The 23,711-nt window shown below is 48.0% G+C and overlaps 1 protein-coding gene across 1 annotated transcript; it reads left to right on the top strand.

Annotated features, from left to right (window-relative positions):
* The first annotated feature begins 80 nt into the window (after positions 1-80).
* Positions 81-22,235, top strand: gtf2ird1 (GTF2I repeat domain containing 1). Its single transcript, XM_076031961.1, has 27 exons — positions 81-403; positions 3,993-4,122; positions 4,216-4,357; positions 5,778-5,960; positions 6,083-6,266; positions 7,796-8,106; positions 8,506-8,601; positions 9,070-9,153; positions 10,246-10,429; positions 12,238-12,263; positions 13,082-13,202; positions 13,844-13,890; positions 14,213-14,293; positions 14,968-15,084; positions 16,335-16,388; positions 16,807-16,887; positions 17,448-17,631; positions 17,710-17,771; positions 18,684-18,755; positions 18,850-19,117; positions 19,218-19,246; positions 19,329-19,376; positions 19,481-19,558; positions 19,698-19,890; positions 20,227-20,264; positions 20,376-20,485; positions 21,145-22,235. Exons 2-27 carry the CDS (start codon positions 3,997-3,999, stop codon positions 21,211-21,213), a joined length of 2,988 nt encoding a protein of 995 aa, XP_075888076.1. The 5' UTR covers positions 81-403; positions 3,993-3,996; the 3' UTR covers positions 21,214-22,235.
* The last annotated feature ends 1,476 nt before the right edge of the window (positions 22,236-23,711 follow it).

Here is a 23,711-nt window from a genome sequence, read left to right as displayed (position 1 = left end):
TTCCATGTGAAAGTGCTCCCTCGGGGATTTTTACCCCCCCTCTCTGCTAATCCTGTATGTAAATCGCAGCCAATAGATGCTGTTGTTGAGTTGGGCTGGGATTAGCAGGAGGCGAATGAGTTTCAATTTTACTGGATTACAGAACAAAGAACGGGGGAAAGGGACACCGTAGTCTGTTAACGGGGGAAAGACCAATAAACTCGGATTAAATACAAAAAAAAATAAGGGATCGTGAAGCGTGCGCTCGAAATCGTAGTCGCGATGTTCCGGATTACGATGTTTTAGCGGACGGTGCGGCCACATTGTGGATGGGAATTGCGGACGCTTCTGATGGATTAAAACGGGGGAATAAACCTATTCCGGGATTGACAGCAGCAAAAAGGCTATTTAATCGCTAATTAAGGTGAGATTTCGCCGTCTCTTTCAACGCCCCGGAACTCTTCCGGGCTCTGTTTTCATCCTCCTATGTGACCATAAATTCGGGAATTACAGATTATCGCCCGATTTCGGCAGCGGGGCAGACGATGAAAGGAAAGCGTTAGCGCTAGCTTAGCTGGACGGCTAACTCGGCGGAGCTAATGAGTTAAAGCTGGCTAGTTAGCTCGCTCGGCGTTATTACGATACCGTTAGCCAATTAGCCACCGTTGATTAGGTGGCGAATGGCGACCAAAGGCTTTTGTTCGTCGGCGGTTAAATGAGTCAGCAGGGACTCCACCCTGTAACCTTGTGGCCAGGCGGCTAACTCGTATTTATTATTAGGTTTCGGCGGCTGTCTGTCCGCTAAATGTCTCCCCCGTATTATTCCGTCAGTGACAAGGGTTATCGAGCTAACGTTTGGACAACAAAGCCGAGCAGACGCTAGCCACGCTAGGAAGTGTACGAATACAAACAAAAACTCGAGGAAAGAGGAGAATAATCCGGGGAGTTTGTCTCGACAGCTTTGCCGAGTTAATTCTGATGGTGTTATTCTCATGCGCGGCTTTGAGCCAGTGATTAAAATCCCTGTTGGTTGTTTTCCCTGAATTCCTAATTGTGAGGGGGGGAAGAAAAACGTCATAAATCGGAGGAAATATGTTGTTTTGACCCAGTGCGATGCAGGGGAAACACGACCTTACAAATCCAACTTGTCTTGTGTGAGTTCCTGGCGGATGAAAACATGGACATTGTTTTTATCTGCAACAATTTTGACTAAAATACAGCTGAGTCGAGTTCAACTCAGTCACCCGTCGATCACTAGCAGCTATTGAGCTGTTGAACAGGAAGAAACCAGACGGATTTCCTTTAGGAGGAACTCACTGGTTCACTGTTTTGTTTTTTTTACGGTACCCAGGTAACACTTCCTGTAGTTCCCAGGTCCTCCAGTTTAGTTTGGGGGAACTTCACCAAAGTTCCTCTGCCATGATTCTTCAGCATCCAGATGTTGTCACTGTAGCTCTGGATGAGACAATGAATTGTGAAAAGTAGCTGGAGGAATCAAAAGCCCATGGTGTCATTTTAAAGTCTTAAAGCGATCTTTGAGCTGGAAAGAATAAGAAAATCCCACATGGTGTGTCGGAGTTTAGCCAACAAATTGATTGTAAAATAATGAAAACCTAAAAAAAAAAAAGGAAAAAGAAATGGCTCTTATTAAATGGTAATAAAGTTCCCTGCCTTGCGTCCCTTTATTGTTTTTACCCCACCCCCCTTGAATATAACAGAATCTTATTGAAGAATCTTGTTGGATTAAAGTGACTATTAAATACAGGGTGAATTTAATTTCTTTACCTAACTAAAGTATAGAATAGAGTCATTAAGAAATAGTGTCCTACTGTTGTTTGTTCCTGAGTTTTGACTTGATGTGAACGTGACATGTGGGCACGTGCACATGTCACCATGACAAACTGTCCACAATTATGTGATGAAAGACAGCGTTGTGCGATTGCGTGTCTTAAGGACAGACAGCCACAGTAATCCTTAACGTGTCGTTTTAAAGATTCCAAGATTTTCATTTGAAATGTTGTGAATCGACACGGCTGTGCATTACGAGGAATAGAGAAAGTGTAAAACACTATTTAAAAAGTGGCAACTCTACTCTGTTGTTACAATAATAAATGGGGAAAAAAATACAATTTGGTCCTTCACGCAGCTCCTGTCCGTGTTTTTGGAAACTGGGTTGCTTGGTTGGATGAAAGCTGAGCGAGCCAGCGAGGGAACTTCTGTCAAAGATTAACTCTCGACTCCGACCTGCAAACAGCAACGGTCAGAGACGAGTCGATGGATTTATTCCTGCAGACACGGGGGAAGCAGGGCCTGCCAAAGTCACTGTGACCCAGTAAAACACTGGAGCAGATCATTAATACAAACTGCTTGTCAACGTCCCGTAATAAGAAGCAAAACATAACCAAAAATAAAAACAACCTTTTGTAGCTTTTCCAATTTCTCTGGACTTTCAGGCTGATGTGAAGCCACGCGAGGTTGGAGCGGTCGGTGGACAGTGGGTGGAGGAATAACGAGCTGTTTCCAGTTTGTTGGTCTCGACTAGCCTCAAAAAAAAAAACATGGCGCTGTAATGAGGAGGTCCTGCTGATAGTGGGCAATAATTATGTGTTTGTGAAACGTGTTTGGGTGGATGGGCGTGTCTGCAGAGGGTCGCTCATGTCTGGCTTTGTTCGTCCCGCTCCTCGCACCAAAAGGCAACCGTCCCTGTGTTTTGTCCACCCTGGGAGATGTGACACTGCTGCGGTGTCGAGCTCCGTCGCTGCCGCTCTCTCCGCCGTCGTCGTCGGCCTCCTCGACCACTTCCCGTTGCCTCTCAAAGCATGCGGGGAGGGGAAAGAGGCCGTCTATTTCAGGACGGCCATAATTCAGGATGGGGCTAATGTTTGCCGCGGCCTCCAGGGAGGCAGATTTAGATGGCCAGCAGACTTGGCACGTTCAGACTGGCACAGCTGAATCTCACCACCCCCCGACCCCCCTCCCCCCTCCCTCTGTCTCTATTGAGTCAGTGGTTCGGGCTTTGCCAGAGGCCAGTATAATGGTTCCCAGTGTCTGGAGAGATTAAAGGCCAGAGCTGCATTGTTCAAATGCCCCGAGATTAGTTTCCAAGGAGACGGGCTTCAGTTGCCATGAGAACATCGGGGCCTGGCTTCAGCCCAGCGGCGGCTCTTCCTGCTCTGCCTCACACTGGTCACCTTGTTTGTTTTTGGGATTAATTTATTTTTTGGTTTAAAAAAAAAAAACTACGGCACCTGCCGACGCAGTAGTCGTGCGACTGCTCACCGCGCCTCCTCTGTCCGTGGTGATCCACGTGACATCAGGCTGGACGGAGGTGTGGCTGTGGGTGTGGCCTCCTGACTCAGACCATCTGAGCAGCTGTTTGATGGTTTGTGCCAGCGGTTCAAGGACGACGTCCCGGGACTCATCGATTCGTCGTGGGAGATGGGATGATTGTCACGTGCGATGAAGAGCATGGAAACCCTCAGCAAGAGGGAGAAGAAGAAGTGATTCAAAGTGGCTTCTGGTTCAGAACTGACTTTACGATGGTTTTTAACGCTGATCTTCTGGGTCCATCTTTTTCTTCTCCTCCTTTTTTCTTTTCCTTGCTCTTTCTCTCGACAGTTCCGTGACATCACAGCCAGTTTAGTGGCCACACCCCTGTCGGGTGACGGCTCCGCCTTTCTGAGGCCGCCTTGTTTTTCCTCCCCCTCCAAACACGTGGAAGACCCAACAAAGCATCTTAAAAGCATTTAAGAAGCGTTTTAGCAGGAGGCTGTAAACAGAGGGCTAATAGATTCGGTTTTCTGGAGCTCTAGAGAGACACTTAGAAATATCAAATGTAAGTTTAAAGTCTATGGATCTGAAACTGGTTTTAATAAGAGACTTACATTAATTACATTGATGTACACATGAGAACATACCAGGCATCAGTTTTTGTGCCGTGCTTTGTTGTTGTTGTGGTTGTTGTTGTTGTGGTTGTGGTGGTGGCGGCTGACTGTGCGTCCCTGCTCCCACAGAGGCATGGCCCAGATGAGGAAGCTGGCATGCGACGGCATCAGGACCAACTCCCGAGGAGAACTCCAGGTGCCGGTGGCGTCGGCCCGGCAGGAGATCCTCACCAGCCTGGTGTCGGCCCTCGACTCAGTGGTACGTCGGCGCCTCCCACGGGGCACCTGGCCCGGGTGAACGTGCTGATTGTGGGCGGGTTCTGACGAGTAAACGGTGGCTCTCGCTCCGCAGTGCATGGCCATGTCCAAGCTCAACGCCGAGGTGGCGTGCGTCACCATCCACGAGGACAGCGTGATCGCGGTGGGCACGGAGAAGGGCCGCGTGTTCCTGAACTCCAGGAGGGAGATCCAGACCGACTTCTACAAGTTCTGCCGTAAGTTCATTTGATTTTATTCATTGGTTGATTGATTTCTTTTCTTTTTTTTTCTTTTTCTTTTTTTAAACAGACAGGATTTTTCCATTTTTGGGCACTTGCACATTATCAGGAACTGCTGCAGTTTGCAGGTTGGCACCAAGTCTGATTAGTCCTTTTAAAAACAATTAGTTGACTTTATCATAAATTAAAAAAAGAAAAGAAGCAAAAATCGTGGTGCAACATTGCCAAGTACTTTGTCTGATAGTGAGATCGAATATTGATAAAGTTCTGTCACAGTTTGTTCAACTTTCAGGAAAAAAAAAATTGCCCAAAAATGTTGGAAAAGTTGTCTTTCACTTATTAGTTTCCTCATATAGAAGAAAAAAAAAATCCAAAAGGATCAAAGAGGATTTGAGCACTTTTGTAAATGAGCAACACAATGGCATCGCACCGAGTGTAATCTGCAGAGTTTGAACTCGGTGAGGCTAATCATTCCGTCTTATCTCATCTGAAAATATTGCCTGCTCCACCTCAGTGCAACCCGACTGTTTAGCCTCTGATTTTCGCGAGCGGTCAGCCCCCAGTTTAGCACATCAGCAGTGGGTTTGTGTGAAGCCACACCTGCCGACCTTGAGTGCAGAGGTGAACCAGCAAACGTGATCCTCGCGCTCCCCACGGTTCCCGTCTGATACGTGTAGTTTGCGGGAGTTGTGGCCTCCCATTAGGCAGTTTGATTTTTATCACGCCAAGGTGGAGTGTGTGTGTGTGTGTGTGTGTGTGTGTGTGTGTGTGTGTGTGTGTGTGTGTGTGTGTGTGTGTGTGTGTGTGTGTGTGTGCTTCGCATGCCCGTTTGTGCGTGCGTGTGTGTTTGTTTTCCCCTTCTTCCTCCCCTTCCAGCTCGTAACTGTTAGTCAGAGGTGTAAAACGGAGAGAGGCCATTTGTTTGGCTTCGCCGTGGCCTTGAGCTATGACACGGGAGGCAGATTCCAATCGAGCGGCTTAATGGCGCCTCCATTATCACGTTAAAGGAGGCGCTCTGCATTCATCCAGCAACCGTCTGGGTGGAGCCGTCCCCCTGTTTTCAGTGGCACCGCTTCTCTGAAGGAAATGCTGGAGCTGCGCCTGCTCAACAGCAACTGTTAGCCAGTTAGCCAGTTAGCCCCTCGTGCTAACGATGTATCGAGGCGCCAGAATGGGAATTAGCGCCTGTGAGTCATCATTGCTGAAGTAACAGAGCCCCAATGTGGCAACATGTCAAGTCTGGTTTACATCCCCCAAATGACTGCAAACCTGTTTTGGAACTTCTTTGGAGATTCGTAGCTGCTTGGCTGCTTTGTTTGCCATTGATGCAACAGCATGGGGGAGGGTTGGGGGAAGGTGGAGGGTCAGTTTACTCAAAACTGATGTGAGTTTTTCTTTTCTTCTCATTTGGCCACAGGGGCGTCGTGTTTGCAGAACGTGAGCGCGGCACCGAACGCCCACCAAACCAAAGAGAAGGACAGCGACCTCTGCAGGCCGAGCAAGGACGGCGACCTCGGCAAAGCCAGAGCCCCGTCGGAGCCCCAGTCTAACATCTTCGTCCTGAGGAAGATGGTGGAGGAAGTCTTCACCGTCCTTTACAGTAAGCAGCACCTCCACTCAGCCCCCCCCCTCACCTCCTCCCCCACCCTCCGGCAGCCGAAGCCGTCTTTGACTGGCCAGGCTCTGTGAGTGATTGTCGACTCTGCCTGCCTCGGTCTGCAGGTGAGGCCGTGGGGAAGAGCACCCTGGTCCCCGTGCCTTACGAACGCATCCAGAAGGACCCCGCCTGCGTGGTGGCCCACGGGCTGCCCGACGGGGTCGGCCTGAAGAAGCCCTGTGACTACGACACCAAGACACTGATGAAGATCTTGGAGCAAAGCCACCGTATCCAGTTCTCGGTGAAGAGGTGAGTCTGCTGCTGCTGCTGCTGCTGCTGCTGCTGCTTCACATCTGATCTGCCTCAAGAAAGAAAAAAATGGAAAAGCCGACAACGATCGGGCAGGAAGTTCGGTACATCGGCCTCTAATGCCTTCCAGAGACGCTAACTGGAACCTTGTGACCGGCTGTGGGTCATTTGCAGCCTGGCTGTTGGAAGCAGATCATCTGTGGTGTGTTTATCACTGACGGGCAGAAGAGGTTTCAGTTCAACTCTGTAAAAAAACTCCCCCCGGGTCCCAGTTCTACCCGGGAACACATCTGAAACCTGTAGGAGCCTGGACGCTTTTGTTCCTCTGCGCTGCACCACCAAACATAACCTGCAGGGGCAGCGACTGGCTCTGCTAATCAGTAGTTTGGAACAAGACTTTTCTCTTCAATAGCTGCTGTCAGAGAATTCCTCATTGATGTAGACAGTGATTCATTTTAACAGCAAAGTGAATAATTAAAAAGAACATCTATACATATATATATATATATTGTCCAATTAATGTGATTACTGTTGGTCTCTGGGGGGCTGCGCACTAAAAAAAATTAACTCCGTAATTGGACAATAAAACATTTCAGGTTTTTTTTTTTTTTTTTTTTTTTGCTGTGGCGGTGTAGACTGTGACTGAAAAATGCACTAAAGTAAAACACACACATAGTGAGTGTGTGTATGTGTGTGTGTGTGTGTGTGTGGGCAGTCAGAGACGCTCCAGGACGTCTGATGAGATGCCAGAACTCTTTATTAGCCTGCCAGACGAGACTATATGACTTTGGAAGCTTCCACAAAGACAATAATTTTCACTTTCATCTCCGTGATGGCCCGTTACTTCGCAGAGATACGGCTCATTATTAAAGAGGCTTTTTACCGCTCCTCTTTACGGCCTCTTATACTCTCACCTCCCCAATGTAAATTCACACCGACGCTTGGACCTCCCTCCGTTTTTTGTTTTTTTTTGTTGCTCCCTGACGCACTGACGCCCGTCTGAACGGAAGCCCAGTTTGTGCTGCTGGCAGTTCGGACCTGAGCCGAAGTCAGCGCTTTCATTTTTTGGGAGAGGGAGGAGTTGCGCCCGCAGCCGGCCAGCGGAAGATGATGAGAAGATGAGGGAGAAGGTCGCCGCTGGACGTGCGTGCCGTTCAATCAATCAGACCAGAGTGACCACTTTGTTTCATTTACATTGATGTGAATGGTGCAACTGCTCAAAAGAGTGTGCGAGTGGACCTGAAGAGAACAACGACACGCTGTAGACGCAAAAAACAAACAAATAAAGAAAGATGATGTCGTCGAGTTCAGGATCCAGGGTTGCTTTGAGGTCGGCGGCACACGGTTCATTCTGAAAAAACCTTGCAGATGGGCAGAAGAAGAGAGTGCATTTAGCCCTGTGTTTACAGCCTCCTGCTGAAACTGACGCTTTGTCGGACCTCCCTTAAGCAGAGACTGAAATGACCGTTTAAAGAACACAAGCGAACTGATGTTTGTTTGTTTCTCTTCTTCCTCTCCTGCTTCCTCAGGCCAGCAGAAGATTTGCCCCGAGATTCCAAGGCCACCACTGATAGCAATCTAAACCCCTCCCCCAGCAGCAACACGCCAGGGAAGGCCTCTTCCCAGGTAGTCACATCATCATCCTCATCAAGTCCCGCCTCTTCCAGCAACTCTGTTCTGTCGAGTTTCCTGTACGGCATGCCCATGTCCTCCAAACCTCACCCAGATGGGAAGCTGGACTTCAAGCCCTTGTCCCTCCTCAGCCTCGGCAAGGACAGAGCGGCCGGCTGGACAACAGGGACAGACAAGAGTGCATCGGCCAAGGACTCTGCCAGCAGCGGTGAGTCCAGGCCGCTGGAGGACGGCTACTTCCTGCTTCTGACTGCTTCTTCCTGTTTCTTCTTCCTCCCTCTTCCTGCTTCTTCCTCCCTCTTCCTGTTTCTTCCTGCTTCTGTCTTATTATTCCTCCTTCCTCCTGCTTTTTCCTCATTCCCACTTCTTCTTCCTGATTCTTCCTGCTTCTTTTTGCTTCTTCCTGCTTCTTCCTTATTTTTCCTGATTCTTCCTGCTTCTTTTTCCACCTTCCCGCTTCTTCTTCCTGCATGGAATTCAGTGAACGTGTTATTGCAGCTCACGCCGGGTCATGTTTATGTGTCTAGTGGAGGCAGGTACAGGAACTGAGATGCAAAATATAGCCGTTGTTAAAATGCTTTGCCTTTTCGTTTTGTTTTTAATGCAGATGAGACAAGTCGGCTGGCTGGAGATCAGAGTCAGAGCCCCCCAGGGGTTCACATCTCCAAGAGGCTGCTCTTCTCCATAGTGCATGAGAAGTCAGGTGAGCCCCGGGTTTATTTTCCTCTTCGTGGCGCTTTTTGTATCGCAATCTGATTTAAATAACAACAAGCTTCGGCTGTGACGAAATTCCCCCAAAAGTTTCCAAAAAGTGCCCTTCCACCAAAGTGAGTCTGATTTTAACACGTCGCCGCCAATTAACGCTCACGTCAAAGCGGCCGCGGTTGAAATTCTCGGTGCCGCAGGAGGATTTTTCTACATTACCGTCGACCAAACAAAGGCTAAACTACGCTAAACGGCGGGCCGTTAGCGGCTAAGCTGCTCAGGTGTCAAGAGTAATCCCATAAGAAGATCGCTCTCATTTCCCAAGTCGATGCTGAGCAGATTATTTTCCGATCTTTGGTGCGACGGGGAAAAAATAAAAAGCTCTGCCGAATCTCAAAGGTCTGGTTTCCGGAAAAACACTGACGGCTTCTGCGTCTTCTTCTTCTTCTGCCACCCCCTCCCACAGAAAAGTGGGACTCGTTCATTCGAGAAACAGAGGACATCAACACGCTGAGAGAGTGCGTTCAGATCCTGTTCAACAGTCGATACGGTAAGAGTAGTTCGGGCAACTGCTTTGCTTCCAGTCGCTCGCGATATCATGTCGTTTCTAGAGATACTTGTAGGGTTTTGCACTTCTGTCTGTATGAACGGCGTCCTGATGGATCAAAACAGCCTGGTGTGAAGTTCCTCACATGAGGCGCTGGACCTCCGTGGTCTCGCTGTGCTTCTGCTTGGAGCCGCCAGACAGAGAATCCATGGATGCACTTGTTACAGGCAGCCCAATCAGAGTTTAGGTTATTGTTGAGGGTCCCTCCCCTTCCCAAACATCTCCCCCCACTTTCAGGGGAACATTTTGTCTCTTGTGCGTCTGTTGATCATTTTTTTTAAGGCATATTTTTCTAAATCCAGTTAAAAAAAAAATAAACACAAAAAAAAAAAAAACATGTCAGTTTGAGTTTAAAAAATGCTGATGGACAAACAAGCGGAAAGTGCGTCGGCTTTTTTCAGCGTCTCCCAGAGACATTTGGAATCCAGCTGCAGTGAACATGTCTTCTCGTGTCTTCAAGCAGTCGTTTGGGGATCTGGAATTCCTTATCCGAGCCTCCAGCGGTGATTATCAAGTCTCCTTAAAATTCTTTCCTCATTTAGCCAGACTTATCTTTCAGCGCCGTTATCCGCTACAAGCCGCGCCATTCTGCGCCGGCGGTGGCTGCTTTCTCTCCATGCAAAAAAATTGCCCTTCGCGACAAAAGCACGAGATTCAAAAGACCACCGGCGGTCGTAGGTAAAATCAGCGGCGGCGGCGGCGAGCAACGTTCCGCTCGGTCCTACCGGCGGAGCTTCATCAGCTGCGACGATTACGTAGCCGCTTTTGTAATCAATCACAGCTGATGGAAATGTGTGAACGTGTTTTTGGACCGGCTGCATTTACTGCAAATTCCTCATTAAATCAACCCAAATCAAAGCCATAACCATCACACTGTTTGTTGGCGGTGCTCCTGTAAATCAAAAACACACTTTTAAGTAGCTGCAGTTCCTGGTGAAAAATAAAAAGTGCCCAGAAGTTGAATCAAGTAGGCTTGATTCTAAATAAAATAAAATCCAATAACGGACGTTTTTTTTTTTTCTCTCGTATATGCAGCGGAGGCCCTGGGTCTCGATCACATGGTGCCTGTCCCCTACCGCAAGATAGCATGTGACCCCGGCGCCGTGGAGATCATCGGCATCCCCGACCAGATTCCCTTCAAGAGGCCCTGCACCTACGGGGTCCCCAAGCTCAAGCGCATCCTGGAGGAGCGCCACGCAATCCGCTTCATCGTCAAACGGTAACGAGGCTCTCGTGTTGGGAGGACGCGCTAGCCCGTTGCTAGCATCCATAATCCATCCATCCATCCATTCAACCACCATCCATCCATCCATCCATCCAACTATTCATCCAGCCAATGAACCATCCATCCATTTAACCATCCATCTCTATCCATCCATCATCCATCCAACTATTCATCCATCTATCCAACAAACCATCCACCCATCGATCCAATATCATCCATCCATCCATCCATCCATCCAACCACCATCCATCCATCCATCCATCCAACTATTCATCCATCTATCCAACAAACCATCCACCCATCGATCCAATATCATCCATCCATCCATCCATCCATCCAACCACCCGGCCATCTCTTCATCTACCCACCCACCCAACCGCCCATCCATCTATCGACCCAGCCATCCATCCACCGGTCATCCATCCATCCATCCATCCATCCACCCGTCCACCCACCTATCTATCCATCTACTTACTCATCTACCCACCTAGCCTGCTAGCCCGTTGCTCGGTAGGGTAACTGGGACGGATGTGCAACATTTTGCTATGGCGCCGATGCCTGGGTGGGTTTCGCCCCAGTTATTGTCTGCTGGGCTGCAGTAAATCTGTGTCTCTGGTTTCATAATTTCTCTCTGAGCCATTTTAAAACGTCCGCCAACCCGTCACACGCTGCGTCACGTCGGCAGCCCACCCGCCCACCTCCGCTGTGTCTGCCGCTCGCTGCTCCTTTTGTTCCAGGTGAACTGGGGACGTGCCGTGTTTGAGATAACACCGCTTGGTCCCGCAGGCGTCTCATTAGCGCAAACACAATTAGGAAAGATTGAAAATGTGATTGCGGCGAGTCGGGTCACGTTGCCGCTGTCGCGTGGCTGCGTGGCGGACGTGAGTCCCGCCCTCCCCCCCTCCCCAAACCCACCCCACCCGCCCTCCACCCCTCCCTGACTCCAGCCGAGCCGCCGTTCACTCTCAGGACTTGCTCTCCCATTTTGCTGCATGTTCCCTCTGCCAAGATTATGTCACCCGTGAATTGCCGCATGGCGGTGGGCGGCGCCGGCACACTGAGGCCCCTCCCCCAAAAGTGTTGGAGCCCAACCAATCAGACAGCTTCTTGGCGGATAATACGCTTTCTAATCTGGCCGCTGGCTGGTGGTGTAGCAGAGGTGGTCGACCGACCAGTTGTCCCCTACGCCTTTTTTTTTTTTTTTTTTGTATTCCATCCCTTTCGTTCTCACTAGGTAGCCCCGCCCACACCAGGATTCCCGCCTTCTGTTTCGGCGCTGATCAGCTGTATGATTTTCAGTTTGTTAACTGTGAATTTAATCCCCGTCCCTGTCGGTTGGGCTCGTTGACGGGAATTCCGACGTCACGGTGCAAAATACCAGTCAGCCATCGGGGGACGGTGTGGTTGTCCACATATTGTCCCCCTTTGGGACACAGTTTGACACGTCACGGAGGAGCGCCGGGCTGGTTTCATCTCAGGACGCTGCTCCATCAGTCTGACAGTCCTTTGGGCTTTTTATGACCCGGCTGGCCCCATTGAGCAGCAACTCCCATATATAACCCTCATATATATATATATATAAAACGATGCAGAAGTAGATGTAATGCATAGAGATGATGACACCCCATAAACAATCAACTTTTAAAATGTAAGTGACTGAGACTGGGGGAAATGTCAAGGTTGATGGTTTTCACCATTGATTCAGGTTGTTTGTGGTGTCGCGTGTTGCGCCTCCTCCAGCTCTGAGTAATTTTCTTAACTCTCTCTCTCTCTCTCTCTCTCTCTCTTCTGTTTTTTTCCAGAATGTTTGATGAAAGGATTTTCACTGGTAAGGCTGATTGATATTATTTCTACTCTATGCGCTTTTCCCCACCTGCTGCTCTCTATCTACGCTCTGCATTAATTCCCTCGATTTGTTTTCTGCCACAGAAATACAATTTTTTTTACCACGTCATTACTATTTGTGGGTTATAATCACAATACAGGAAATGTATCAACACTGCAACATTTGAGCACACTAGCATTCACTGTCTTTTATAAATCTGAAATTCGCACTAAGTAATATTGACTCTGTGAAATGAAAACTGATTGATCTTTTCCCAAATTCTGCAGTATTTTTGTTCTATAATTTATTGTCATTCTTTTTTTAAACTTTTTATTATTGATTGTGCTTGACTTTAGGCGGTGTTTGCACAATATATTTCCTTTTTTCACTCCCTGGACTTCAGACTGGAAGAAGTGCTGGCTGCCGTGTTGGCAGCAATGTTTGTCCTGCAGCTTATCAGCTGACAGAAAGAAGTCACATACATTTTTGTGAAGATTCAACATGGTTGTTGCTCTTTGACATGAGCGGGCTCTTCTGCCGCACTGGGTCTTGTAAACCTAATTGAATGTGTTAACAATTGCTGGTCGGTCCTGCGACCGGTGTGCTTGCTCCCTGACCCTGCCCAGGCTCGCTGTGAACGTTTTTATCACCGTTAACTGGTTTCCAGCGGGCACTCGATGTGTTATTGTTGAAGCTAACCTGAACCAGACGTCCGGCCTCAGGATGTCCGTCAGACCTCTGCGCCATGTATTTTTTCAGCCCAGCTGGTCTTAACGCTGATCTGACGGTGACGCCGCTCTTGTTTATTTTTCTGATGGAAGCCGCCGGCAAGATGGCCAGAGAGGAGGGCAAGCAGGACGGGGGCTCGGTGCCCGACGACACCTTTGCCGACAACCTGAGTGCCCCGCCCACCGAGCTGGTGGCCAACCTACACAGCAGCAGGTCAGAGACCTCATCCATCCATCCATCCATCCATCCAACAAACCATCCATTAATCCATCATCCATCCATCCATCTATCCATCCATCCATCCATCCATCCAACAAACCATCCATTAATCCATCATCCATCCATCCACACATCCATCCAACAAACCATCCATTAATCTATCATCCACCCACCGATCTATCCATCCATCCATCCACCCATCATCCATCCATCCAACCACCTGGCCATCTCTTCATCTACCCACCCACCCATCAGTACCTGGCAAATGTGTCTGTATGTGCTACTTGATTAATAACTGAAACAACCTGGAGAAGAAAGATTGACTTTTTCATTTTGTGGTTAAGCCGTGACCATCTTTTGGCTTTTTGCCCGGGAGTCATGTCAAGTCAGACATTCTCAGAATAAACCGACAGATTAAAGTCGCAGCGATGCAACTTTTTATGAAAGATCTGCATAATGTAATCAATTTCACACATCCAAAATCTCTTCTGTGCTTGATGTTTGATTTGTCAGTGTTTCATCACTTCCAAGACGCCTAGCATCGGTCTTTTAAAGCCGCAAATTCTTCATTAATAAGAAATGTTGCTGATAATTTGCGAGTGCTTTCGTCTGAGTGTCTTTGTTTGCCATCACAGGTCAACGAGTGCGTGTGTGAGTCCTCTGGCCGACTGCGAGACAGCGGGTAACACGCACAATGCACTTGAAACTTTTTCTCAATGATTGTTATTATCACTGATGTTCAGGCCCTTCTCCTCTTTTTCTTTGGAGTCTTGGAATTTGCGCCTGCCAAAGTAACAAAAGGCTTAACAGCCAAGTATGAAATTAAAGTTGCGCAGCCCTCAGCTGTCCCTGAAGAAAAGCCTCCAACTGTGTTTTTGAGGCCATGATTTCGCTCAAAACACAATTCTACCGACTACTTAAATCTGTCGGACGCGGCGGTAAAACAGGGGAGGAGGCGCGCACGTCCGTGAGCGCAGAGTCGATGAACTGTTGATTCCCCGCAGGTCCTTCAGCAGATTGCATTCCTCTGAAGAGGATTAAAACGGAGCCTCCGGACGGGGAGATCATTCAAGTCACGGTGCCAGGTGAGTGTTTTGGAGCCGGAGGGTGGGGGCGGTGTGTGTGTGTGTGGGCGTGGCCACAATCAGGAAGGAACCCGGAGCAAAGTAAACACGGGCCGTGAGTGTTTTACATTTGAGGGCGATGAAGAGTTGAGTTAGCGGCTCTGGCAGCTGAGCAGAGGGAGAGCGATGAAACAAAACGATTCATTTCCTCACAGCAGCTGCCAAAAAATTGTGCAAAATTGAAATTGTTCCTGGCGACTGGACAAAGGCGTGTCGGGAAAACTGTGATGGAAAGATCTTCTTGGCAGTGAAGGTCACATGACACATTTGTCAGCAGTAGGGATGCAAATTATCGATTAACAGTCAATCGTTAGTAGATTGAGGTGGCCTCTTACAGTCTGACAATCAGCGCTAACTCTTGCTATAAGTGCAGCAAGAGAAGAAGAAATATTTTCCGTTGCGCACGTTTCCCAGCAGAGACCAAATTTGGTTCTGCTGGCCACATTTTGAAAACAGCAAATCAATTTTGCTTGAATCTGTAACAATAAAGCCAACTTCTGGAAACCTGAGCACTAAAATGCTGAAAATACCACTGTAAAATATGTACAAAGGAAATTTTGAAAATTTCTGTTTGCCGGTGGCGCCATGGAAGTCGTGAGAGTTCGCTCACGGAATCCTTTTTATCCTCCATGCAGAAGCGAGCACGAGCGGCGAGGAGGCGGCTGAGTCGGCGGCCGAGCCGGCGGCAACGTCGGCGTGTCCTGCCACGGCTTCGCCCTCGGCGCAGCATCACTCCGTGGAGAACTACTCAGGTAAACCCCCACCCTCTCCTAACTGGACCCTCAGTTCCTCCACCTCCTCCCTCCTGCAACGCCCCCCTGTGGTGGGCGCCACACCAGCACTACAAGCTCCGGCCACTTGAACAGGGAGTTTCTCTGAGACTTTTCCTTCCGTCCCGCCTCCTCCCTGCGACTGAAACCAGTAGATAAACCCTCCTCCCCTCCCCCACCCCAATCTGAGACCCCCAGCACTCCAACTCCAGCCCCCTGTAGCTTTTTTATCCCACGTCCTTCCGTCTGCAAAAGGCAAGCGTGCACCAGCTCAGCCAACAGTGGCATTTAAATTGGCTCCAAATGTTTCCTCAGTTCAACATAAAACTCTGTTTTGGCCGCCGCTGCTGCTGCTGCTGCTGCTGCTGCTGCTGCTGCTGCTGCTGCTGCTGCTGCTGCATGTTTGCTCCCTCTTTGCAGTCCTCCAGGCCCCTTTTGGTTTTTTGTTTTAGTTGACGTACTGTATGAGAGACCACACCGCCCCTCGAAGACCCTCCAGTGCTCCCGAACCCCACCTCCAACTAATCTAGTGTCTAGTTAACACAGTTGAATAGTTTAACGGGACGTCGAGTAGACTCTCCTTTTCAGCCAGACTCATTCCTCTCAATCAATTCAGGGTTTTTTTCCTCTTATTTTTGAAAGTGCCGCTATTTTACATTTGGCAAGCAAAGCCGTGCAGAAGAATGAGGCCTCGGACGGTGCGAGGAGAGTCTACCCGGCCAGATGTAGATCCAGGCGTTTTGATTTGCTTTTGTTGATTTGATTTGTGCTCTGTTGAAGTTTTCTTTTCTTTCGCAAAATGACCACTAAAGGGACGAAAGTGCAGGTAAGAGCAGCAGAATGTCGCATTCACTCTTCATGTATCAGTTGCTATCTTGGTTCTGCAAGCTTTATTTTTCTGTGGAGACATTTCATCATCCAGACCACTCTGTCAATCTCGAAGAATGCAGCATATTTAGCCCTTTGTTTACAGCCTCCTGCTAACACAGATGCTTTGTGGGACCAGCTCACTGGGTCCACACTGTCACCTAGTGCTGTGACATCACGGGCTGTTTGATTTCCGTCAGTCACAGTAAATTACGCAACTTCTAGCGACTCAGATCTCCGAGTGGCGGCGATACGAACTGCTGCACTTAGTTTTTTTTTGTTTTGTTTTTTTTCTGTCCTGACGAACCTGCCTCCGTCTGGGACGGATGTTCTAAATCCTGCGTCTGTTTGCTCTCCTCGTGCAGCTGAAGCTGGTTCACCCAATGACGCTGCGCACAGCATCAGACGGCCCTCTGAAGGTAGGTGGCGGCCGGGGGCGGGGCTGAGGGAGACGCTGTCTTGGTCAGTGTGTGTGTGTGTGTGTGTGTGTGTGTGTGTGTGTGTGTGTGTGTGTGTGTGTGTGTGTGTGTGTGTGTGTGTGTGTGTGTGTGTGTGTGCGTGCCGGTCATCTAATTGGGGCCATCTGTGTGCTTGAAAGGGCAAGATGACTCAGAGGTACAAAACGCAGACGTCTTCGATTTCTTTTATTATTGCATTTGTTGCTTGTTCAAAGACAGAAGGAAAGAATGTTGACTTTTCTTACTTTTTTTTCCGCGACCGAAATGAAACACCGCGCTGCTACTTTCTCTTTGAAACTGACAAAGAGGAACTCAAACAGCCCCGGACTCACTGACCTCTGGTCACCTGAGTGATAATTCTCCCATGATGCTCTTGCAGCTGGCAGTTTGGTGGAGGACATTGGTGAGATGATCCTCCAGCTGCGGCGACAGGTGGAGACCCTCTTCAGCATCAAGTACGGTAAGTAAATCATAACGCGGAAACATCCGACCCTGCCTCAATAATTCAGTGTGTGGGAACTACAGGTGCTACCCGAAAAATTACAATATCAAGTAAAAGTTGTTTTATTTTGGCAATTTAACATAAAAGATGAAAGCAACAAATCTTATTGAGCCATTACAGGCAAATTGACATATCTCAAGCAGTTCCTTGTTGTGACTTTGCTGATTTTCAGCTTATTAAAACCACAAACCCACAAACTCAGAAAATTAGAATACTGTGAAAAGCTTCAGTTTTCTAGGTTCAAAGAGTCCACAGAATCCAAAACACCCGCAAAAGGGTCCTGAGCCTTTAAAAAGTCTGTGTTGGGTCGGCTCAGAAGAGTTCAGACATGGGCAAATACAGCAACCTTTTCAGGATATTCATAGTTTTGTTAATGCGGGACAAAGCCCAGTTTGAGGTGGGAGCAGTGATCTTCTTGCACCAACAAGCGTTTGGCATCTTGTCTGGCGATGTGGGCTTCAATCAGGCCTCCAGCTAAAGTCCTTCCTGCGGTCTCTCCGTGTCTCCGCCTCGCTCAGCCGAAGCCCTGGGACTCGACGAGCCGGCCAAGGTCCCCTACTCTCGGTTCCAGATGTACCCGGAGGAGCTGTACGTCAGCGGGCTGCCCGAGGGAATCGCCCTGCGCCGGCCCAACTGCTTCGGAGCCGCCAAGCTGCGCAAGATCCTGGCGGCCTCGAGTCACATCCAGTTTGTCATCAAGAGGTGAGCGCCGCCTGTGCCGAGAGCCATTCAGAGCGCAGCCGAGCAGCGTCTGATCGGTTGTGCGACGGTTGTCCCCAGGCCGGAGCTGCTGACGGAGCAGGTGAAGCAGGAGATGCCTTCAGTCCCCGTGTGTGATTCAGGTACGTCCTCAACAGGGGGCGCCGGAGGCACGCGCGCCCACACTGGCCGCTTAGCTGTTTGTTTGTGCCAAAATCATTGGCATGAAAAAAAAAAAATAATTCAAATTGCCAATTGAAAAATTTGTTTGACAAAAAGTCAAGGTCGCACCCCAAACAAATTAAAGCTGCCGACTTGCGGTGATTACCTGTGAAAAGTGCTGGTTTCAAAATGAGAAACAAATTAAACTGTACAAACAGTTGCTTTGGCCTCATGTGGAACCAGTCGTGGTTCTGAGGCTTCGGTGAGTCAGGTGATGACCAGGGCTGAATACAATTCAAAATGTTTTGATACGAGGCCTTTTTTTTACCTCATGTTTTGAAACTAATTTTAACAAGAAACAAAAATACATTGCAACCACAGCACAAAGCCCGTCCGTTTTCCCGCTACATCCTCGTCACAAATGTTGCATTTTGCTTCAGAGGTTTGTGAGTGTCTTTAGTTTCCCCCTTTATAATGTTCAAGTCAATTGCCACCCCTTTAAATCTGGGTGCCAAATGAATATTGGCTCTTGATGAAAATTTACTTGATATATTTTGGAATATATAATATTGGACTTATATCGGCAGTTGTCAGCGAAAGATGATGATTTTTTCAATATTTGATGGAATCAGGGCAATCTGGTCGGTGCTACAAATGTATTTAAGCTCGGTACCCTTCACCTCTGCCTGACTGGGGGTGTCTTCATTCACCTGGAAGAGGTAGCAGTGCTGTTTGTGACATCACAAAGGGCTGATTGTCAGAATTGTGTGAAATGGAGGGGACTTTTCTGGGGAAAGCCAAACTGTTAAAACACTGAAATAATGACTGTTAGTGTTAATTGTCTTTGATAAATTGCTGTAGAGATGATTAACAGTCAATGTGTTGTCCCGAAGAGTTGGACACCAAGGACGCAGCACCGGTGACGGAGGACAGCTCAGCCATGTCCAAGAGACCTGGATTCTCTGGTGAGTCCACTGTCTGCTTCAGTGTTCTGTGACTCACGCACACTCGCACCAGGGTGTCGCAGACTCAAGCTGGAGTGTCCTCCTGCGTCCGCAGAGTGCCTGGAGTCCAAGCTGTCGCGCATCGACCTGGCCAACACGCTGCGCGAGCAGGTCCAGGACCTGTTCAACAGGAAGTACGGGGAGGCCTTGGGCATCAAGTACCCCGTCCAAGTGCCTTACAAGAGGATCAAGAACAACCCGGACTCGGTCATCATCCAGGGCCTCCCGCCCGGCATCCCCTTCAGGAAGCCCTGCACCTTCGGCTCGCAGAACCTGGAGAGGATCCTGGCGGTGGCCGACAAGATCAGCTTCACCATCACCAGGTCACGTGACACCGAGTCTCCTCTGAACATGTGCAGGCGCAACAGTTGGCCAAAGTTTAAACAGTCTTTGTATTTATTGGCATGTTTTTGGTCATTGCAGACCTTTCCAAGGACTCATTCCAAAACCAGGTGGGAACTAAACAACGATTTGTTTCCGGTCTTGATTGTGTAAAGAATCATCAGTAACGCCGTGCTTCTCTTTCTCCACCAGCACCTCGGCGCGTCACTTTACTGAAGAAGGCCTACGCCTCCATCAGTGGTGAGTGGGATCCAACATTCTGCTCTTATTGCCACTTTGTTGATCGGCGCGGCCGATATTCATATTTTTGTTTTTTTACATTTTCTTTCTTTCCGTGCCGACAGACGACGACGATATCAATCGCCTGGGGGAGAAAGTGGTTCTTCGAGAGCAAGTCAAGGAGCTGTTTAACAAGAAATACGGTAATGTGCCACGTCTTGGCCGCCTCCTCTCCTAATCTGCTTCTTTTACAAGCTGCTTTTACGGCGTTGGATAAAAGAAACGAGTCTTGTCCAGATCGGGCCGCTGATTTGTCCGTGCCGCCGCTCCCTGTGCCTCCAGGCGAGGCTCTGGGCCTGGACCGCTCCGTGGTGGTTCCCTACAAGCTGATCCGCGGCAGTCCCGAGTCCATCGAGGTCACCGGCCTCCCGGACGACGTCCCCTTCCGGAACCCCAACACCTACGACATCGTGTGCTTGGAGAAAATCCTGCAAGCCGCCGACGAAGTCAAGTTCAGCATCAAGAGCCAGCTGCAGTGAGTGTTCGTCTGTCGGCGGCTAAGCTCATTAATGGTTTATTTATGCTGCGGATTTAAAATTTGGCTTCAGAGGTGTCAAAGAATAAGCCCTCCTCGCGCCGCCACTGTAAATAAAGTGGAATAGTAAACAACATCCAGACTCGCAGGCAGTTAAGCTGCCGTGAAAGGAAGAAGGGAGATAACAAAATCATCCCTCCCAAAAAAACAATGAAAAAATAACAGTTGCTTGTTTTATTTCAGGGCTTGTAATAATGCAAATGAGATGCGTGTTTTTTGGTTAGTTTGTTTGTCTTCTATCCACTGACACAGTCTGCCGTGTTCTCTCCCATGCAGACCTTTCGCAGAAATTTGTAGCCAGCCTTGTAACACAGGTACGTCCCCAAAATCCCAAATGATGGTTGAATGTTCAACTTAGTGCAGCAGGGAAAGACGACGGGTGTGCAGGAAAAGCAAAAGAAAGACATGTTGTGTCGTGTCTCCAGGAGGAACAAACGTCTCCACAAATCGGCGAAAGCGCAAGAGAGTCCAGGAGAGCAGCCGAGTACCTGCGTCCCCTGACCTGGGGATATCAGCCAATCAGATTCCAGTGATGGTGAGTTTCCAACTGAGAAGCTCTTCATGGAAACTGGTGGTTGAGTGTAGCTGTCGCACTGGTTTTGCCACAGGTGGGCAGCATTGGTGCATAAAAAAGGAGGCGCAAACTTGCAACTGACAGCATTGTTTGCTTCTGGTAAAACGCGGCTAATGTTGCCCTGTGCCCCAATAGAAAGCATTGATGCGATAAAAGTAGCAGTTACGAATCCGATTAATTGAGTTGGATATGACCGACAAATTATAGTTATTTTTTTACGTTTTCACTGCCTTCTATGGTTTCTTTACCAGATGGACATTCTGCCTCTTCCAGCCGTAGACACGTGATTAGACGATTACTAAAAAAAAAAAAAATTGTCTATTTTCTATCAATTGTCTATTTATTTTTATTAGCTCAAAAATGTTGCATTGTATTTGCCATTCTATTGAGAGTAATCGAATTGAGTATTGTGGTTTTTAAATCAATACAGTATTGCCGGGTAGAATGTCGGGATGTTGCTCGTGTTTGGACAACGTTAGCTTCACTTGCTGAGACCTTAGAGACAAACTGTCTTTTCGGATGAGGTCACCCAGCCTCTCTGCTCTCATGAAAGCATTTTCTCTGCCTCTCCTCTTGGTAATAGTCCTGTTGATTGTGTTTGTGTGTGTGTGCCTTTGCAGCAGTGGCCCATGTACATGGTGGACTACAGCGGAGTGAATGTGCAAGTTCCCGGCAAAGTCAATTACTGAAGGACGACCGCTGACTGCAGCAAAGGGATATATAAAAGCAAACAAAACGGGGGCATGCGTGTCAACGTGATTTTCATGACACTTGGATATGCGACACTAACACTTTGTCCAGGTGTTCGATCTTGTTCTTTGTTCTGCTTACGATGACAATGAAGTCTCCCAAGAGTGCTACGATTTAAAACAATCTCTCCGGACACCTCGCGCCAGAAAGCTGATGTTTCAGCTCCCGGTGCGAGTTCTGTGTGTTGAGGAACAGCAGAATGTATGTGGATCAAAAACACTGGGGGGCAAACAAACAAACAAAAAACACAAAAGCTTGGCTCGTTTTCTGTATCCTCCCTCCACACAGTGCCAGCAGAACAGCCCTTGGTTCGCCCTCTGAAGCTGATCATGACATTTGTCTTTTCTTTTTTTTTTTTTTTTTCCAAAGCTTAACTCATGTTATTCATGCTTGTGTCCCTCCACTGAGTCGAGTCATTGGATGCAGCAATTAGTTGTGTTTCTGACAGAAAAAATATGTCTTTGGTAACGATTTGGTTCCATGATATTCTGATATTTGTACTTTTTATTTATTATATTTATTGAAATATAACATTATGTGCAGGGATGTAATATACATTTTTGTGTTACACAGCTCCTGGAGGAACTATCGCAACACTAACAGCGACGCTACTAGCCACTTAGTAACTGCAGTTAAGTGCTAATATCAGAAAAAAAAAAGTAGCAAAGAAGTGTCTTAACGGGGTGTTGGACTGCGAGCCATGGGAATTTCACCACAGCGACAGGTAGAGCCTGCACCTGCAGTGAAGCCGCTCTGTTTTTTTTTTTGTTTTTTTTTGTTAGCACTGTATTACGATGTGTAAAAAATTACTCATTTAAAAATTCAGCCTGAATGTATCGTATAAAGGAAAGAATGGTATGCTATTCTGCAATGACTGTCTCTGGACTAACACTATTTAATATGCTGTACCTTAACGCCAATTAGGCCTTTGAAAAATAAAATGTGTTGCCTTGCACTTTGATTGTTGTGGGCCTGTGTTCTTCACAGATTAACACCGCGTCGCCTCTGAAATTGAGCGCTTTGTTTCAGTGTTCTCCCTCAAAACCTTGAGGTGGCCGTTTTAACTTTGTGAAGAAAATAGTGAGTTGTGACGGTCCATAGACCGTGTTACCATGGATTTTATCCATGTTACCAAGCAAAGATAAAATCTGAACGAAATGAACAAATTTAAATGCAAAATGACATGAAATAAATGGCTCTTAGATCCTTGGTTGTAAACGCGTTTTAACAGTATCTGGATGTTGATATATTATGGTTGGATGGTGGTTTTGGAATACATGAGCAAAGCTCTGAATTAAAAGTGTGTGCACTTTCCCTTGTATTCTCTGGGCCTTTTGACGTAACTCCACCTGTTTAGCTGCATGTTCGTGAGTAAAGGAGGATCTGTACACCTCTTCACACCTCAATTATCTTAAAACACTTTTATTACTTCGTGTTTCATCGAGGTTAATTATTGGGTTCCATTCCGTCATTTTATAATCTCACGTATTTGTAATAGTAGTATGTAAAACCGCCTCTAAATAAACGTGTGACGTTGCCGTAAAGTGGTTCGTCCGGCTTGTCGGGTCGCGCTTGAAAGTTACGCAGTGCCGTGCCGAGGCGGCACCATTGATCCTGTTAATCGGTTTATGTACCGCTTTACTGAGTTTGGAATCATAATTTTATGGTCGAAAAGTTACCTGGAGCTGGATTAAAGAAGAACCGTTCTTCTTAGCGCGAAGGGCCAAATGAATTAGGTCATTAAAACAAAACAAAAACAAAAACAAAAAAAACGTCGTCATCGTCGAAAACACCGGCTCCTAATTAGCCAAGTCACGTGACGGAGACACGGCGCCATTCGGTGAAGTTTCAAAGAGCGCCGAAGGCATTCAAGCGCCCGTGCGAGCAGACTGGTCGAGTGTTTGGAACCCGCTGCTGAGCCCTTCCACCGGGGATGAGAGTCTAACTGGGAAGTGGCGGGAGACAACGTCCTGTCGACGGCGGACCATGTCGGATGAGGTGGCCGGACTGGTTCAGGTTGAAGCCCGGATAGATAACTTGACCACATCGACCGTCACTCCCGTCAGTTGACACCATGGATGTAGCTTCACACAAGCAGCCGGCACCGCAGTGAGCTGACACGAGCCGACAGGTAGATAACACACATACAGACATGGGTAACGGAGTCAGATTGGAACTAGGTTTTAATATATTTCAGGGTTTAAAAAAAAAAGAGTTCCAGTAAAATTCGTCTGCATCATTTGGGTAAACGACGTTTTCCAAAAATGACAGCGCAGCACTTTTTGTTTAATGTGCTATGTTTCCAACCATCCATTTTCAATACTCGCGTCTTCCTGAACTCAAGGTTGCGGGGGTCTGCTGGAGCCTTTCTGACCCTATTTCAGCTGTCCATTGAGCAAAGACAAGTTACACCCACATAAAGTCCATCTCAGGGCCA

Source organism: Nelusetta ayraudi, unplaced genomic scaffold, assembly GCF_046127955.1.
Source record: "Nelusetta ayraudi isolate G7.1 ecotype Tasmania unplaced genomic scaffold, CSIRO-AGI_Nayr_v1 ptg000033l, whole genome shotgun sequence".
In the NCBI taxonomy this organism is placed as follows: Eukaryota; Metazoa; Chordata; class Actinopteri; order Tetraodontiformes; family Monacanthidae; genus Nelusetta; species Nelusetta ayraudi.
The sequence above is the reverse complement of the archived record's forward strand: the minus strand, read 5'-3'. Positions and strand labels throughout refer to the sequence as shown.

Excerpts from the sequence above, each read along its gene's own strand:
- gtf2ird1 (XM_076031961.1), top strand. The coding sequence starts at position 3,997 with ATGGCCCAGATGAGGAAGCTGGCATGCGACGGCATCAGGACCAACTCC. Across the intron at positions 15,085-16,334 it reads CTCCGTGGAGAACTACTCAG|CTGAAGCTGGTTCACCCAAT; the intron begins GTAAACCCCCAC and ends CTCCTCGTGCAG. Across the intron at positions 17,632-17,709 it reads ATCCAGTTTGTCATCAAGAG|GCCGGAGCTGCTGACGGAGC; the intron begins GTGAGCGCCGCC and ends GGTTGTCCCCAG.